The 17,362-nt window shown below is 41.6% G+C and overlaps 1 protein-coding gene across 1 annotated transcript; it reads left to right on the forward strand.

The window, feature by feature from the left end:
• Positions 1-14,663: 14,663 nt before the first annotated feature.
• LOC145099704 (ethylene-responsive transcription factor ERF109-like) lies at positions 14,664-15,155 on the forward strand. Its single transcript, XM_079037229.1, has one exon. It carries the CDS (start codon positions 14,664-14,666, stop codon positions 15,153-15,155), a length of 492 nt encoding a protein of 163 aa, XP_078893355.1.
• The last annotated feature ends 2,207 nt before the right edge of the window (positions 15,156-17,362 follow it).

Genomic DNA, 17,362 nt, shown 5'->3' on the forward strand with positions numbered 1-17,362 from the left:
ACAAGTTTTTCGCCTTCGCACGAACTTCCTCCAGTCTTTGAGCATAATAAGCTTCATCTTTTACCTTATTCTTCTTCTCATCTTTCTTCCTCAACATGCAATCATTGGCTAGATGATTAGCCTCATTACAGTAGTGACAATCTACTCCAACATCTCCCTTCAATTTCTTCTCAATCTTCCCCTCAACAAGCTTCGCATCCTTCTTCTTATCCTTCTTCTTCTCATCACTTGCAGTTTTATTCAAAAAACTTCCTTTTATCTCAACTGACTTAATCTTCGAATTGAATGGCTTTTTGAAGAACTTTTTGACACGATTGTTTTTAATAAAATGCTATCGCTTCATCATCAGAATTCATGATGAATCCCTCTTCTCCATCAGAATCACTTTTCTCATGAATTACTTTCTCAGTCATTTTTGAAACCAAAGCCAGTGGACCTCCCAAACTCGCCTTTGTTTCTTCAGCAATTTCGTTCACTTCATTTTCTTGTGATTTTAACTGATTGTACACGTCATTCAAAGTTGATGTATCAAAGCTCTGTTTATTTTTGACATCATGCTTACATTTTGCCACTCCTTTCTCAGATCCATAATGAAGATAAGATTGAACTCCATGACTGATCTGGTGATTCCATATTCGTTGCATCGATAGATTAATTCATTCAGACGATCATAATATGCCTCAATAGTTTTACTTTCTTTCTATTTGAAGTCTTTCAGTTCAACCAAGCATTGTTTCACTGAATTAACTCTTGTCTTCTCGCTTCCTTAAAATTTCTCCTTTAGATTGTTCCAGATCTCTTTTGCAGTTTTACAACTCCTCACATAGTTGTACACAACTGGAGGCAAAGCTCCTCGCAACTCTCTCATGCATCTCTTCTCCAGCTTTTTCATACGATCAGTTTGATTCTCTACTCCAGAACTTCCAGAAGACGCTCCATGAATCCTAGCCTAACGACTGAATTCAGGATGCTGATGGAGACTAAATTTGAAATGAGCGCAATGGGTTCAATTAACTTTTTCCTTGGACTGAATATTCGACAGGGACCAGAAGGAATATTTATTAACCAGGAGGCTGACACCAAGACCCTGTTGGCAAAGTATGGCATGCTGGGAGACTCTAAAGTGAAAGTCCCCATGGCGTTTGGCACAACGCTTACCCCTTCTCTGGATAAACCGGTTGTCGATATGACCCTCTATCGTCAAATGATAGTGTCTCTTTGTAACATCCCGAAATATCAAGAGTAGCGTGGAAGGGCTAAAAGAGTAATTGGGAATGAGTGACTCGGCGAGTCCATGGGTGGACTCGGCGAGTAGAGTCGCGATTGGGTCGCATGTTAAGTAGCCGACTCGGCGAGTCAGTAAGATGGACTCGGCGAGTAGGCGCTGAGTGGAGAAAACCCTAATTCTCGGGGTTGAGCCCTATATAAAGATCATTATGTTTTCCTCCCAACCTCTTTGTTCCCCCTTAAGATTTCAGAAACCCTAAAATCATGGAGAAGCACCATTGTTGAGCAATTTGGAGCTTGAAGAGGTGGTTGTTGAAGAGATTCCAAAGAACAAGAGGCTTGGATCAAAGGGCTTTGTAAGGATTCGGGATAATCTTCTCCTAGAGCTTCCTTTTGAGGTATCTTTCCATTGTTTGAGCTGCTATTGTCTAGATTCTTCATTTGGGGAGTGTTGAGATCATATCCTTTGGATGTATTGGAGTTTAGAGGCTGGATCTGAGGTTGCTACCTCAGATCTGGGATGGAGAAGAGTTAGAATGCATGAAAGTCCCTGTGTTGAGTGTTGGATGAAGCTATCTTGTCCCAAACCTTATCCCTAATGTGTAAAATGCATAGATCTCTTTGGATTCACGTAAAGTTTGCCGCTTTACGTGATGGATGAGTGGTAGGAGGCTAGATCTATGTTTTGGAGCAATTGCATGGCCTGGAGTGCTTCTGTATGGATTCAGACCGGTGGTACTCGGCGAGTCACATGGGTGGACTCGACGAGTTGCTTGAAGATGGCCTGGAACTCGGCGAGTTGTATGAACAACTCGGCGAGTAGGATGAATATTTCCTGGAACTCTGCGAGTTGTATGAACAACTCGGCGAGTAGGTTGAAGATAGTCTTAGACTCGGCGAGTCTGTTCTTGGGCTAGGCGAGTCTTGTCGAAGAGTCCCAATATTTTCTGGTCGAGTCGAGAACCGGTGAGTCAAGGGATGACTCGGTGAGTTGTGTGCGAGTGGACTCAGAGTTGTTGAACTCGACGAGTCTCGGGGTGACTCGGCGAGTTAGGTCGTGGATTGAGTGAAGTTCTGATTATGGGAACTCGGCGAGTCATCGGGTTGACTCGGCGAGTAGGGTCAGTCAGGGGTTGACTTTGACCAAGGGTTGACCAGTGGTTTCCAGGGGCAATTTGGTAATTGTTGATTGTTGTTTTGAGTTCAGTGCATTGGCGGTTGTCCAGTGGTAGAGATCGTATCAGTGATTGGAGCAGTTCGGGTTATCTGTTCAGTCGGCAGTTTCGAGGTGAGTTATCCTCACTATATCAACAGGGTCTAAGGCACCAAGGCCGACCCTTATCGGATTGAGATCCGGGTAGTTGTTGTTATGTTGTTGCTATGTTTTGTTTGCATCCTGAGAGCTAGGATGGTATATAGAGACCTGTTTGAGATCGGTATCCTGAGAGATAGGGTGATGCTATGCTAGTGACCTGTTAGGTCGGTATCCTGGTTAGGGGGATGATATGCTATGTGATCTGTTTGATCTGCTTGTTGACTGTGAATTGCTATATGATTGTATGTATATGTGCACATGGTTGCTTGGACTGGAGTTGGGTTGAGGCGGGTCCTGCTGTGTGCGGTAGGCCAAGATACCCAGGGCGAACCGGTTGTCCCGAAGGCCCAGCGAGCGGCCCGGATAGGCTGTAGGCCCCGAAAGGGCGGACCAGACGTGCCGAAGGCTCGGAGAGTGGACCAGAGAGACTGAAGGCCCGGTGCGGGCGGACCAGTCATACTGTAGACTCAGAGAGTGGACCAGGTGGATTGAAGGCCTAGGAACGGGCGGACCAATCACACTGCAGACTCGATGTATGTGGATAGACTCGGAGGGTGGACCAGGTGGACTTTAGGCCGGTGCGGCGGACCAGTCACATAGTAGACCCGAAGTGCATGGTTGTTATGTGATCGGATATGTTATGGCATGTTATGTGTGTATGGTATTTGTGGTTGGTATTTTGGGGATATCTCACTAAGCTTTCGGGCTTACAGTTGTGGTTTCATGTTTTTCAGGTTCTTCGCGAGACTGTGGCAAGGCGAAGGCGTGATCGTACCGCTCCTCGTGATTTTGTAGTATTATGATTCTGGGAACACGTTAAATGTTTTGTATTGAAAACCTTTTTGTACAGATTTAATGGAATCGAGATGTTTTTGAAAAATTAAAAATTGGTTGTATTTTTCGGTTGTTTCAAGTTGGTATCAGAGCCTTGGTTTGAGTGAATTGGAGGAACATTCGTGTGACTCCAGTCTCAAATCGAGGAGAGTTTTCAAAAAGAGTATTTAAAATGGTTTTCAAAATGAGTAAGGGAGGACGCGGAGGTACGGCCAGCCGTAGCCAGTAAGTAACCCCAAAATACCATGCATGTTATGTGTTTTTGAGCTTTGTTAGAACAGCATGCTAGTGATAGGCTAGGGATCTTCAAGATTTCATGATATGTTGCCTGATTTGTGATGCCTGTAGCCTAGGGTTCCTTATGGGATATTTTCAGTGTTCCTCTAGTGGTGAGGGTTGAGCGTTGTTATGCATGTTTCTCTAGGGCGTTGTGGTAGTACTTCATACAAATTTGGGTAGGTGTGGAAGGTAGTATGGGCCCGTACTACTGAAAGCACAGGACCCATACGCGTATCAGGGAAACCATGATCTCTAGGGTTGGGTTGAAAGAGAGTTGGATCCCAGGTTGTGGGAAGAGTCTGAGATTTTGTGTGGTGTTTTTCAGTATGGAGTTTCCGAGGCATGATGAGAGTGGATCCGGATCAGGATCAGGAGCTGGAGAGAGAGTTCCGGGAGGATCAGTGCCGCCCGAGGTTATCGGTCAGATGAGCACGAGCGAGTTGGATGTGAGGATTCGTGAGATCCTGCGTGATGAGATTGCTGAGTTGTTCCGGGCTGAGTTGCCAGAGCTGTTTGGGTCGATTAAGACCGCCATGGTTGAGTATTTTGATGAGTGCTATGCAGCTCTCACTGAGACGGTTGCCGCCGCGGCTGTAGCAGCGGCAGGGGGAGGATCTAGTCGGGGATTTCAGTATCGGGACTTCGCTAATACGAAGCCTCCCACATTCGATGGAGTTCAGGACCCGATTGTTGCTATGAGGTGGTTATCAGACGTGGAGGGGTGTTTCTTCACGTGTTCATGCCCTGCTGATCAGAGGGTGAGGTGTGCTCTGAACCTGTTGAGGCTCGGGGCGAAGGATTGGTGGAGATTGACCACGGGGTCATATTCGGATGCGTAGAGGGCTGCGGTTTCGTGGGATCAGTTCAGAGAGATGTTCATCACTCGTTATGTTCCGCAGGTTGAGAGGGAGAGATTGGCTCAGGAGTTCCTTGAGCTGAAGCAGGATTCGGATTCGGTGAGCGAGATCACCAGGATGTTCACTGAGAGGGAAATGTTTTGCCCAGAGTTCGCTTCGGAGCAGGCTCAGATGTCTCGATATCTGAGCATGCTCAAGAGGGACATCAGGCACTTTGTGTCTGCGCAGAGGTGCGGGACATTGTTGGAGTTGCAGGAGGCCGCTAGGCGGCGTGAGTTAGAGATTGAGTTGCAGTTGCGTGAGCTGAGGCAGGCTCCGGTGCAGTCGCAGCCGGCGCCGAAACGGTCCAAGACCGTTGATGTTAGAGTGGGGGATCTGAGCAGCCACACTTGTGGGAAGTGTGGGAGGGGTCACACCGGAGTTTGTAGGTCCGGTGGTGCATGCCGCAAGTGCGGAAAGGAGGGACACTATGCGAGGGATTGTCGGCAGTCAGCGCTAGTTCGGGATTTGAGAATTTGCTTTCATTGTCATCAGGTTGGGCATTTGAGGGTCAACTGTCCACAGCTTGCTGCAGGACCGGTGCAGGCTCCAGCACCGGCCACTTTGAGGATCACGGGTGGAGGTCAGGATGGAGCGGAGCCCCCAAGGGCTCAGGGTCGTGCTTATCAGCTTACGGCAGAGGAGGTCGGAGCAGTGCCGGATGCAGTTGCGGGTATGTTTCTTTCTTGATATATTTTGTTATCTTGTGATTTTTGTGGTATTATGTTTATGAACTGGTATTTTGTTGGTTTTCGATGTGGTATTCGCCTTTTTGTTGGTTGTGGTTTTGGTTATGGGTTATTGTTTTGGGAATTCCGTTGGTTATCATTCATGAGGATTATTAGTGGAAACCCGACATCGGGTTGCAGGCCGGGTAGCATCTGTTTTCTGAGGAGTGGTTAGATGCAGATTGAGTTCTTTCGAGCAGGTTGATCAGTGTTGATGCAAGATCTCGTTGAGGTTATTTATGCTTGTGGGAAGCAGTCCGCGTGTAAGTGTTTTCTTTGTGGAAGAGTTTTTCTTGGAGGTCGGTGATGGCGACTGGTGGTTGATAGCTAGTGCCCAAGTGGGGGAGAATTGGAGAATTCTCCGGGAGATCGATGAGTAATCGAAAGTGCTTAGCTGTTGGGATTCAGCAAGTGTTCTGTCAGCCCAGAGTATAGGTTGATAGGAGTGAGTATCAAGCATGCGGGGCGGGATACAGACCTAGGGCATTTGATTGTGGAGGGCCTGAGAGCAGGCCGGGATCAAGTATGTATGATGGAGTTAGAGTTCGGAACCCCTCGAGGGCTAGAACGGTATGCATGGGAGATTTTCCGGGAGGATAGCCCGGAATGTTGAATGCTAGTTGAGCGGTCCGGATAGACTGAAGGCCGGTAGGTGTACCAGTCAGACCGAAGGCTCGGAGAACGGTCCAGTCAAACTGAAGGCACTGAGAGCGGTCCAGATTGGCTGAAGGTTCTGAGAGAGTGGTCCAGATGGGCTGAAGGCCTGGTGAGGCGGTCCAGTCATGCTGAAGACTCTGCAGGTATTGTTGGATCAGTGTGAGGTTTTGGGTTGTGTATGCTTCAATGTGATTGCATTAGAAGGTCTGGCCCCAGGTAGTGATCTTGATTAGTGGAGATAGTGCATAGGCTTGAGAGTCCCTGCGATGAGAGTCAGAGTATATGTGTTGGATGGATAGCGGAGATGCTAGAAGGATGGTGTAGCGTTGGGCAAGCACCGTGGCACTTGTTGGAGTGGCAATATGGCCAAGTGGATTCCTTGGAAAAGGAAGTGAGAGAGGTGTGTAACTCCGAGAGGGAGTGCAAGTTCACGGAAGTGAAAGCAGCAAAGCAGAGTTATGATTAGAGTAACTCGAGTATGGTTTCTGAGCAGCGTGTTTGCGGCAGTGGAATTGAAGCACATCCGGTTTGGGATGTCTGCTGAGGTCGCAGAGGGAATTCCGTAGGTGTAGAGCCAAGAGACTCGGAAGGGATGCGGCGGGAGATTCTTGGGCTCTCAGTGTGATTCTGATCAGGGTATTGGTTATGTATTAGTGGTTCATCCTGGGGGATGTTGGAGGATATCATCAGTGTATCAGGTTTTTCCCAACCTGAGGGTGCTGGAGAAAGTTCAGTATGTGTATGTGATTACAAGAGGAGAACTCGTGGGAGTTGCTCTGAGATTGAGAATGGGTCTTTCCGTCGTCGCGGAATGGATAGAGTGGGATTCGGATCGGGGATCCGATGGTTCATGGCTTTCTAAGCCCTTATGGATCGAGTGAATGTTGAGATTTGGGGCAGTGATGCATCATGGGTAATTCGCGGTTATTGAGTGTGATTATCAGAGGGTACAGCCGGTGCCCGGCTTGAGACGGTGGTCAGGACACCGTAAGGAAAAAGAGAGTGTGTTTGAGTTTCGATGGGTATGCCTTGAGGGACTTGGCCAGGTTAAGGCCATGTGGCGCATTGTGGGAGTATCTTTGGGATGGAAGTGCTGTAGGCTTCGAGGACGAAGCCTAATTTAAGTGGGGGAGAATTGTAACAACCCGAAATATCAAGAGTAGCATGGAAGGGCTAAAAGAGTAATTGGGAATGAGTGACTCGGCGAGTAGAGTCGCGACTGGGTCGCATGTTAAGTAGCCGACTCGGCGAGTCAGTAAGATGGACTCGGCAAGTAGGCGATGAGTGGAGAAAATCCTAATTCTCGGGGTTGAGCCCTATATAAAGATCATTATGTTTTCCTCCCAGCCTCTTTGTTCCCCCTTAAGATTTCAGAAACCCTAAAATCATGGAGAAGCACCATTGTTGAGCAATTTGGAGCTTGAAGAGGTGGTTGTTGAAGAGATTCCAAAGAAGAAGAGGCTTGGATCAATGGGCTTTGCAAGGATTCGGGATAATCTTCTCATGGAGCTTCCTTTTGAGGTATCTTTCCATTGTTTGAGCTGCTATTGTCTAGATTCTTCATTTTGGGAGTGTTGAGATCATATCCTTTGGATGTATTGGAGTTTAGAGGCTGGATCTGAGGTTGCTACCTCAGATCTGGGATGGAGAAGAGTTAGAATGCATGAAAGTCCCTGTGTTGAGTGTTGGATGAAGCTATCTTGTCCCAAACCTTAGCGCTAATGTGTAAAATGCATAGATCTCTTTGGATTCACGTAAAGTTTGCCGCTTTATGTGATGGATGAGTGGTAGGAGGCTAGATCTATGTTTTGGAGCAATTGCATGGCCTGGAGTGCTTCTGTATGGATTCAGACCGGTGGTACTCGGCGAGTCACATGGGTGGACTCGACGAGTTGCTTGAAGATGGCCTGGAACTTGGCGAGTTGTATGAACAACTCGGCGAGTAGGATGAAGATTTCCTGGAACTCGGCGAGTTGTATGAACAACTCGGCGAGTAGGTTGAAGATAGCCTTAGACTCGGCGAGTCTGTTCTTGGGCTCGGCGAGTCTTGTCGAAGAGTCCCAATATTTTCTGGTCGAGTCGAGAACCGGTGAGTCAAGGGATGACTCGGTGAGTTGTGTGCGAGTGGACTCAGAGTTGTTGAACTCGACGAGTCTCGGGGTGACTCGGTGAGTTAGGTCGCGGATTGAGTGAAGTTCTGATTATGGGAACTCGGCGAGTCATCGGGTTGACTCGGTGAGTAGGGTCAGTCAGGGGTTGACTTTGACCTTGTCTTTGACCAAGGGTTGACCAGTGGTTTCTAGGGGCAATTTGGTAATTGTTGATTGTTGTTTTGAGTTCAGTGCATTGGCGGTTGTCCAGTGGTAGAGATCGTATCAGTGATCGGAGCAGTTCGGGTTATCTGTTCAGTCGGCAGTTTCGAGGTGAGTTATCCTCACTATATCAACAGGGTCTAAGGCACCAAGGCCGGCCCTTATCGGATTGAGATCTGGGTAGTTATTGTTATGTTGTTGCTATGTTATGTTTGCATCCTGAGAGCTAGGATGGTATATAGAGACCTGTTTGAGATCGGTATCCTGAGAGATAGGGTGATGCTATGCTAGTGACCTGTTAGGTCAGTATCCTGGTTAAGGGGATGATATGCTATGTGATCTGTTTGATCTACTTGTTGACTGTGAATTGCTATATGATTGTATGTATATGTGCACATGGTTGCTTGGACTGGAGTTGGGTTGAGGCGGGTCCTGCTGTGTGCGGTAGGCCAAGATACCCAGGGCGAACCGGTTGTCCCGAAGGCCCAGCGAGCGGCCCGGATAGGCTGTAGGCCCCGAAAGGGCGGACCAAATGTGCCGAAGGCTTAGAGAGTGGACCAGAGAGACTGAAGGCCCGGTGCGGGCGGACCAGTCATACTGTAGACTTAGAGAGTGGACCAGGTGGATTGAAGGCCCGGAAACGGGCGGACCAATCACACTGCAGACTCGATGTATGTGGATAGACTCGGAGGGTGGACCAGGTGGACTGTAGGCCGGTGCGGCGGACCAGTCACACAATAGACCTGAAGTGCATGGCTGTTCTATGATCGGATATGTTATGGCATGTTATGCGTGTATGGTATTTGTGGTTGGTATTTTGGGGATATCTCACTAAGCTTTCGGGCTTACAGTTGTGGTTTCATGTTTTTCAGGTTCTTCAGGAGACTATGGCAAGGCGAAGGCATGATTGTACCGCTCCTCGTGATTTTGTAGTATTATGATTCTGGGAACATGTTAAATGTTTTGTATTGAAAACCTTTTTGTAAAGATTTAATGGAATCGAGATGTTTTTGAAAAATTAAAAATTGGTTGTATTTTTCGGTTGTTTCACTCTTATGTATCTAACAGCTAGTAGACCAGATATTATGTTCTCTATGTGTTATTGTGCCAGGTCTCAAGTTAATCCAAGAGAACATCATATGATTGTTGTGAAGAATATTTTCCGGTATCTGAAACGAACATTGTCTCTCGGTCTCTGGTATCCAGCAAAATTCGGATTCTTCGTTCAAGCCTTTTCTGATGCAGAACTTGGTGGATGTGGTCTCGACCGAAAGAGCACAACTGGTGGATGCCAATTTCTTGATGGCAAACTTGTAATTTGGCAGTCAAAGAAGCAAACCTGTGTGTCTCTTTCGACCACCGAAGCTGAGTACATCGCAGCAGCCTCCTTTACTTCACAAATCATTTGGATTCAAAGCCAGCTTAGAGATTATAGATTGAATATGAAGAAAATTCCTCTTTACTGTGACTCAGAAAATGCGATAAAAATATGTCACAATCCAGTGCAACACTCTAAGACCAAACATATTGCACTGAGATACCATTTTATCAAGGACCATGTTGAAGATGGTAATGTGGAAGTTCATTTCGTTCGGTCCTCTGATCAACTGGCTGACATCTTCACTAAGGCCTTACCAGAAGCATGTTTTAATAAAATAATACAAGGTTTGAGAGTGATGGAAGCAAAGTCGTTACCGAAACCCCTTACATTTCTCTAAAAATTAGACAAGCGAAATAGAGCAATTGCTCGGTCTATTTCGGCTCTGTAAATTTTGGGAACCGAAATGAACCGAACGCTCAGTCTATTTTGGTTCCGAAAATTTAGGGAACCGAAATGACTCAATCGCTCAGTCAGTTTCGCTTCATCTTTTTAAGGTTAGGTTTCGGTTATAAATCTTGTATATTTTGTTCAGTATCTATACTCATCTTTCATTGGTTTTATCTTTATCTGCAATCTTTTATTTTCTATTTTTATTCTTTTTCATAAATTTCAAAAATACAAAAATATCTTTTCTTTTTTGTTTTTATTCTTTTTCAGAAATTTCAAAAGTACAAAAATATCTTTTATTTTTTGTTTTTATTCTTTTTCTGAAAGTTAAAAAATACAAAAATTTCTTTTATTCTCGTATGGTTTCTTTTCTTTAGTCTCAAGATCACAGATCGACATGCTGTGAAGCAAGGGAAGGTACAAATTCTCTTATCCATGAACTAGTTAGGTGTCCCTAGAAGCATGTTGTTATATGTAGACCAAAGCCTCCAAGACTCTAAGTGAAGCCTTAATGATTCAATTCATACCAATCATTTCATCCCAATCACGCAGCTCAATTTACTCAAGTCATGAGCTACCTTACTCTTCTTATATGAGTTAATAGTTTTCTGCTTTGTCATCCTTTTATAGCAGAGGTACTTTCGGTTCTTTAACCATATCTTCTTCTTTCTCAATCATGTTTCATTCCACAAATGTAACCCTTGAGACTCTGAGCTATTACCACTGAGGTTTATGGTTACACAAAATCTGAGTTTATGATCTTAGATATGTATACCACTTGCTAAGTGAGACCCAAAATCCAGCACCAACAATGAATTGACAGTGAATAATTACTATTCAAGCTATTACTTGTTACCTTATGAAGTCTCTTTTTATTGATCTTTATGAAATTGTCTGACACCAAGGCATTTCTTCCCAAAGGATCCTGTTTAGTTTTTTTGTTTTTGAGATCTCTATTAAATATCATGTCACTGCAACAAATATCCAACCTACTTGTTCAACAGACCACATCGGTCTCACAAGTACTTCATCCAACTTTCGGACTTATATTAAGTTTCGTAGTTCAATTGGAGATAAAGCCACCTTTTAAAGCCAATAGTTGAAAAGAAGCCTTTAGATGTTTATTTACAAACACTTGATCGTATTCTCTCAGGAAACCACACAAGCACTTCAAGTCTCTCTTGACTTTCAAGGCTTTTTTGGACACAACTCTTGAGCAGTATACAAATTCCATTGACTTGATCGTATTCTTCGACAGAAAATAATGATGTGGTTATGCAGGCTTTTTTGGACACAGCTCTTGAGCAGTATACAGATTCCATTGATAAATCCACAAAAGCGGTTGATGACTCCACGTCTCTCTCCAAGAAAGCAACAACTGATGTGGAGGAGGTTATTCAAGATTCTATGATCTTTCTTGATTCCCTTAAGGTTCATGCTGATTCGAATGCAACCAAGGTGAATGCCACGGTTGATTCGCTCTCACAATCTCTTCAAGCAGAGACAGAAAAATTTGATTCAGTTCGGTCTGACATTCAAACCGAGAACCATTCTCTCATTAGCTCGGTTAATTCTCGCTTAGAGAAGCTTCACGCTGACTTGGCAATGGAAAACAAAATAATAGATGATCTGGCTCGCAAAACTACTCAGATTGAATTTCAGAAAGTTCAACTTTCTCAAGCGAATAAGGAAATTGTTTCCTTGAAAACTGAGCGTGCAGTTCTAAAGAGTTGTCCCTCTGATGTTCTTAATCTTTTGAGTAATGTTATTCATGCTCATGGTCCAATTCTTACTCTCACAATCAGGAATCATTTGACATCCAAACTTCTTCCGACAATTGAAATCCTAAGCCAGATGAAGGGTGTTACGGAGCCGATCGTCGCTCCGCATCAAGGGGGAGATGATGTTGTGAAAGTTGTGAATAATTCTCCCATTGCACCCAAAATTGTTGTCAAAACAGAACCGAAGGATAATGAAGCTTCGGGTTTTGTTGTTCAAGATAAGAAGAAGGGCATTCTGGTGAAAGTGACGAAGATAATGAAACGATAGCCGAAGTCCTGAAGCGAAAGCAAAGGGACAAAGAGTTAGATGATAATCTTCGTATCACTAGAGAGATAGAAGAAAGAGAAAGTACGAAAAAGGAAGAGTATGATGCTCTTGTTTGCAAGAAGGCTTTGTTTCCTCCCTAGACTAAGGATGGACTGATCAAAGAAGCAATTGAGTTTCCTAGCATGTACTAGTTGGAACCTATTGTCTCTTTTGATTGTGACAACTCGAGGGACTCTCAATTCGATATGCCTATAACCAGAAAGGCATTTCTATTTCACTTTTTGATTCAACAGTTGAAGTTCTCTCTCCTCATCCTCAGGTTGATCATAATCTTATTGACGACTATCTCATGTTCGGTCAACCTCAATACCTGACGTGGAATGCTCAGAAGATAACCACTGTCAAGGTGATGAAACCCTCACCTGCTGGAAAATTTTTCAATATTCAGTTTCGGATAACTAGAGGTTCGGACAACTCGGTCCATACAATTTCTTTGGCATATCTTCCTAACCTAAATCCTCATGATTGGATTTTATTGTTTAATATTTTGCTCACAATATCGAAGGAGTATGAGCCGATCCTCAGTCATCTTAAGAGGATGATGGCCTCTTATATCCTTGAAGTTGCAAAAATGGATCAAGAGATGGCTCATGTTATGAGGAAGAGACCGACTGTGAAACCTACTGGAAAATCTGGAGATGTTAACAAAATGAAGTTGGGTCAAATCGAATCTAATAATCTTACTGTCATGTTCACGAGAGCCGAAGGTGAAAGGTTTTTGTTCGCTCTTATTGATAAGCACTTGTTCTCCACTGACTGCTTAGAGCACATTCTTGATATTATTCACCGATGTAAGCAAAACAGAGAGTCAGACAATAAGAATTTCACGGACATGCTTTGGTGGTATATCACTTTTCGTCAAACTTTGATGGCCATTATACCGAATGTGTTCAAGACTGTCAAGAAATCTTCTATTGCTCAACCGAACTAAGCTCTCGCCTCAATTGACGCAAAGAGGGAGATAGTTGAGTATTAGAGTTGCGTCATTGGGCTTAATGTTTGGTTTATTTTGTATATCCGGTTTGGGCCTGCCCAACCGTGATTATTTTATTAGGGTTTAGTATTTAAGGTGCATGCATGAATCCTTAGTAAACAACATTTTTGATAATCATTCTCATTAAAGGTACTAAAACCCTACCTCGCCTCTATAGTGGAAGTTCTTGATCGAGCTCTGCTGAGGCATGACTACTTTGAATCATTAAGCAATATTTGATTCCATCTTGCGTTATTTTGTTTGTTTGTTTGTTTGTTAGTTTGTTTAACTGATTAACATGTTGAAGACCTAATCGATCTAAGAGTTTCTTAACTCATCACAGGCCATTGTTGCTACAATTGAGATTGTTTGGATTCATCATTTGTTAAGCAATTTTGACATTTATATTCATGAACCTACTTTGGTTTTTTGTGATAATGAATTGGTAATCAAGCTCACATCCAATCCAACCTTTCGTGAGCATAAGAAACACATTGAATTTGATTGTCATTTCATTCACAACAAGATTTTGGATACTACAATCAAGCTAATGCCTGTACTCACAAGTTTCATCAATTGGCTGATATTTTTACAAAGTCATTACATCGACATAAGATGTTACCTATAATGACCAAGATGGCTTTGGAAAACATTTTCCAAAGTCCATCTTTAGTAAGAATATTACTGTTACATTTATGCTATTATACTTAACCATAGTTTAGTTTTTTTTTTTTTTTTTTTTGAACCGGCAAATCTAATATACTCCTAAGCTAACAATACATATTCCATCTATGTCCATGATGAAACTTGAACCCTCAACCTCAAAGAAAGAGGGCACCACCAGATACCGCTGGGCTACAAACCCTTTGGTAACCATAGTTTAGTAGTTTGGTTAACAACTAACGTAATTGTTATTGTTAGTTTGTTAGGTGCATGATAGCTAGATGTGGGTAGTATAAGCTTTAATATAAAAGTTCATTTTCATGTACGAAAGTCATCAGAGTGAACAAAATGAACTTTTCTTCCATTCCTTGTTCTCTGATGAGATGTAATAATGAAATTTGGAATTTCAAATTATTTTATAGACAAATTGTATCATTTTATAGATAAAATGTAAGTATCTAACTCTTTTATAAAATTTAAATACATGCAATTTATGTTTTTTGAATATGTGTTCATGTAATCGTGTTTACGTGAATATTAAACTTTTGTTTATATAATAGCACGTTTCATTGACGTATGAAGATGATTTTTGATGTGGATGATGAAGAACTTATTGCGAAAAGAAAGTGAGAAACAAAATTACAGCATCGAATATTTATGATGCACTGCAGCAGGGACTGGTAGTGAGAAACACTAAACAATAAAGGGTTTTGATGTAAAATAATAAAACCAACAAGACACAGACAGGAGTTGTACTATGTTGTCAAGGATACCAGCTGTCACTCCCGGCGTGTGCGTGGTGAGTCTGCCGCGGGAGCTTCCACCTTCCAACGCCGACCACTACAAATCCCAGTTATAAATATCGCCACCAAGGAACTACTTTATCCGTTCTCCATAAAAAAATGGATAATCCCTTCATCATAATCGACGACGAGAACTCCACCATTGTTTCAGCACTCCGGTATGTCATTTCCGGCGGCAAAGAAGCCGCTACAAGCAATGGTTTGATGGGAAATTCTCGAAGTCAGCCGTCGCCGGTGGTGCAGGAAGTCTGTAGCGAATGTGAAATGCGAGTCCCGGATCAGTGTTTGGGTTGTCAAATGTTCACCTGCGGTGGTGGAGAAGAGATGGGAAAGAGAACGAAGAAGGTCTACAGAGGAGTTCGTCTCCGGCCGTCGAGGAAATGGGCGGCGGAGATAATGGTTCCGGGGACGAAAGAGCGGAAGTGGTTGGGGACTTTCGAGACTGCAGAAGAGGCCGCCAGAGCTTACGACGTTGCCAATATTTACTACAGAGGAAACACGGCGAAGACAAATTTTCCGGTGGAGGAGTATACTGAATCAAGTTGCAGCGATATCAATTCCTCAGAGCTTATAAATCACAACGCGGTTTAGGTTAAATATGATTAGTATTAGAAAGTGACAGAGAAACCGAAATCCAACAACTCATCTGAAAAAAAGTGGTTGTGTTATTGCTATTTTAAATAACTTAGTTTTGGGGTATTTTTTTTAACGGCCAGCAAATGCTTATTATAATTCGGCATTTTTAACAATTAGTTTTTAGTGTTTAAACATATATATTAAAACTAAAAATGTTAAATAAATTTTGATCATAAGTTAGTTCTAACTTATGTAAGATAACTTAGAACTTATTTAAATCAATTTATTCTTAGGTTTAAACTGGTAGAAACAACCTTGAATATATATATATATATATATATATATATATATATATATATATATATATATATATATATATATATATATATATATATATATATATTAAAAATTGAAATCGTAATCACTAAACAAAACTTAAAGAATAATGACACAAAATGACAGTTTTTCCTTTTGTTTAAATGTAATATTACAATAAATAGTCACCTATTTATAGAAATAGGTCGTGATAGGAACTTGTCCCATTTTTTTGTTATTTTTGCCTATATAGTCATTTTGTATATGAAATTTTTATGATGAGTAGCAACCAACCAATTTTGTAGAAATAGGTTGTGATATGAGAAAATACGAGCATGGAAATTAGATTGTTAAGAGCATAGAAAAGTGATAAGTGTTCTTAAAGTTATTTATTATAAACAAAAGATTAACATGTAATGTTTGTAGTATGCAAAAAGTTGAGAAAAATAGTAAATTTAATATGAAGTATTACGTAAAAGGAAAAGACATGAGACAAATTAAAACATTTGCAAATTGTCTACTTAATAATGCTTTTGAAGGTTTCTTGAAAAAAAATATATGAAATTAATATGGAAAGGAATTATTCCAGATAAATAATTAATAAAAAAATTTAGGACAAATTAAATAAAAAATATATTATGAAAAAAAAAAAAAAAAAAAAAAAAAAAAAAACCCACCAAAAAACTAAACAATATAAGGCCATGATAGGCAAATGAACTTTGAGCTAACAACCATGACTCCATACCATATTACCATCTTCTAATTTTACACTATGAAATAGTAATGAGTTTATATCCCAAAAAACAAAGCATGATAGCCGCAAGTTATTATTACCAATAAGCTATTCAACTAATCAACTTGCAGGTAAACCTTCATTATATTTTCTGGACCAAACTCGTGGATACATTAACATGAAACATTTGCTCTACCTAACCGTCAAATAATATGAAACAAATATATCTTTTGGTTGTGGGTCTATAAGATACGTGAATTACCATTGTAGTACCAATACCATCAAGTTATATTCATATTTATGTGATCATAATTCAATTGTCATTAATTAATTGTTATAATTTGGTAAGATTCTATTTGGAGGTTTATTAGGTGCCGCATCAAATTGAATCCCAACAATTAAAATTTGTAGCCACAAATGCAAAACCAATTAAAAATCGGGAAAATGGTTTTCGAGGGTAATTAACTGTTGCGTTTTTTTTTTTTTTTTTTCATTCGGTCCATTTCCCTTTTTTGTACTAAATATACCATCTAACTTGTTGTTTGTATTCACCATAACTCTTTTGATCGGCTTTTGACCAGAGATAGTCGGTCAAAAGGTTATGGTGAACACAAACAATAAGTTCGATGATATATTGAGTACAAAAAAGGGACCAAATGAAAACAAATGCAACAGTTGGTTACCCTCCTGATATATTTTTCCTTTACTCATTTATAGCAAATCGCATGTCATCTCCTGCTGATATTAATGACTTTATGATATTTATTCTTTTTTCTCTTCAAAACATAACCCACGAAAGAACATTATTCATACATGTACAACTTTTTAATGCACATGAATATTTATTAGGGAAATCTTGACAAAGCAAGTGCATTTCATAACTACATTTACATTTCCAATCAAATGATTTATCGTATCATGGATTCTAGACAAGTCTACAAACGAGTGGAATCATAAGTGCTGTGATTTTTTAGTTTACTTAGCTTTAAGATTGAATTCATGGGATAAGATACAACATCAATATGTACAATATCATGCAACTTTTGCAGACACATCACCATAATATACCTTGAGGTAAACATTTATGCTGATAAATATACCTCTCATACACACAATCATATCCTTTTGCGGAGAGGTGTTGATAGCTAACCACAGTAAATATAGCATAGACCAT

This window comes from Lactuca serriola, chromosome 4, assembly GCF_051521515.1.
Source record: "Lactuca serriola cultivar US96UC23 chromosome 4, Lser_US96UC23_V15, whole genome shotgun sequence".
NCBI lineage: Eukaryota > Viridiplantae > Streptophyta > Magnoliopsida > Asterales > Asteraceae > Lactuca > Lactuca serriola.